This window comes from Coturnix japonica, chromosome 9 (genome assembly GCF_001577835.2).
Source record: "Coturnix japonica isolate 7356 chromosome 9, Coturnix japonica 2.1, whole genome shotgun sequence".
Taxonomy (NCBI): domain Eukaryota; kingdom Metazoa; phylum Chordata; class Aves; order Galliformes; family Phasianidae; genus Coturnix; species Coturnix japonica.
The window spans coordinates 12,944,262-12,945,595 of NC_029524.1; the positions used below are offsets into that span (position 1 = coordinate 12,944,262).

The window sequence follows — 1,334 nt, forward strand, 5'->3', positions numbered from 1 at the left end:
GAGAGGAGAGGAGAGGAGAGGAGAGGAGAGGAGAGGAGAGGAGAGGAGAGAGGACGGCTTCAATGCAGGCAGGTCCGTGTGTGCGTGCAGGGATGTGGGGAACGGTTGCAGGCAGGGGAAGGCGTGACCTGCATGGAAAATGCCAGACAACCCCAGACACACACACATAGACGCGCACACGCTCACAATCCTCCGGACAACGATAAGGCGGACAGCGGAGCGAGGGGAAGGAGCCGTCCCCGCCGCCCAGCCCGCAGCGGGGGCTCTCCCAGCGGCAGGATGAGGTGAGTGCCGCCGGGAGCAGCGCGGAACCGCTTCCCCGGGCGGACGGGACACGGGGCCGCATCGCCGCGGTCGGGTGTGGGTTGTGGGGCGCGGAGACTCACCCCGAGTGGGGTACGGCTTCTAGCACGGGGACGGAGCCTGGGCTCGGCTGAGCTGCCCCGTTAAAGGGAAGCTCGCGTTCAAGTCGAGGGGGTGATGCCCGTTTGCGCCCGCCGCGTATCCAGCTCCCGTGCACGCACTCAGAGCAGGAGAGAAACAGATTTTCCCTTCGTGCATTTTTGTGGTTTCGGACGAGCTGTCAGAGAAAGGCATGTTCAACCTCACTCCTCTCCAAAGAAAAATCAAGGCAGATTTCTCAGAGCGCATTGACTTTGCTTTGTACCCAGCAGCCCAGGAAAGTGATGGCACTACATGGATGAGCCCCAGAAAACCACTGCCCTGGTTTTGAAAGAACATAGGTTAAAAATAAGCCAGTTCTAGTGCTTCAATTTCCTCATCGGTGCACCTAAATCAAGCCCTGATTTTGAAACCGTGTGTGCATGCACGTGTGGGGAGTTCCAGAAAATGTAGTACACACCTACAAGCCTCTGCCAGGCCTTACTACCTATTTTAGAAAGCGGAAAATTTCTCAAATGGCTCTAATTTCCTGCACTTTTCCACTGTGTGCTCCAGTGGACATAAAGAGGTGATGGTCTCTCATCCATCTGGGTCCCATGCAATGGCATGAGCTTTGCAGTTTGCACACCCAGCATGGGAAGAGATTTGCTGACTCTTTGCACAGAGAACTGCTCTGCCCATGTTCACATTCTTGCTTGAATCTGAAGGCCTGTGTACAGAGGGCTGACCTGTCCTCTTCATCCTCTATGCTCTCCTTAGGCACAGGCAGTTGGTAACTGGGATAAATTCTTCTGGATCAGACTTTTTTTTAAAATCCAAGCTTGATAACAAAAGATCTCTATGGAAAGAGAAGAGAAGAGAGAGAAGAGAAGAGAAGAGAAGAGAAGAGAAGAGAAGAGAAGAGAAGAGAAGAGAAGAGAAGAGAAGAGAAG

The 1,334-nt window shown here is 53.8% G+C and overlaps 1 protein-coding gene across 2 annotated transcripts in view; it reads left to right on the forward strand.

The window, feature by feature from the left end:
- The first annotated feature begins 19 nt into the window (after positions 1 to 19).
- Positions 20 to 1,334, forward strand: part of MASP1 (mannan binding lectin serine peptidase 1) — a 17,084-nt gene continuing 15,769 nt past the window's right edge. Inside the window, exon 1 of one of the 2 annotated variants that reach the window (XM_015871937.2) lies at positions 20 to 284. In XM_015871937.2, the coding sequence (XP_015727423.1) occupies positions 133 to 284 (152 nt within the window). In that variant the 5' untranslated portion in view covers positions 20 to 132. The remainder of the gene's footprint in view (positions 285 to 1,334) is intronic. The other variant, XM_015871939.2, reaches the window with a different exon arrangement.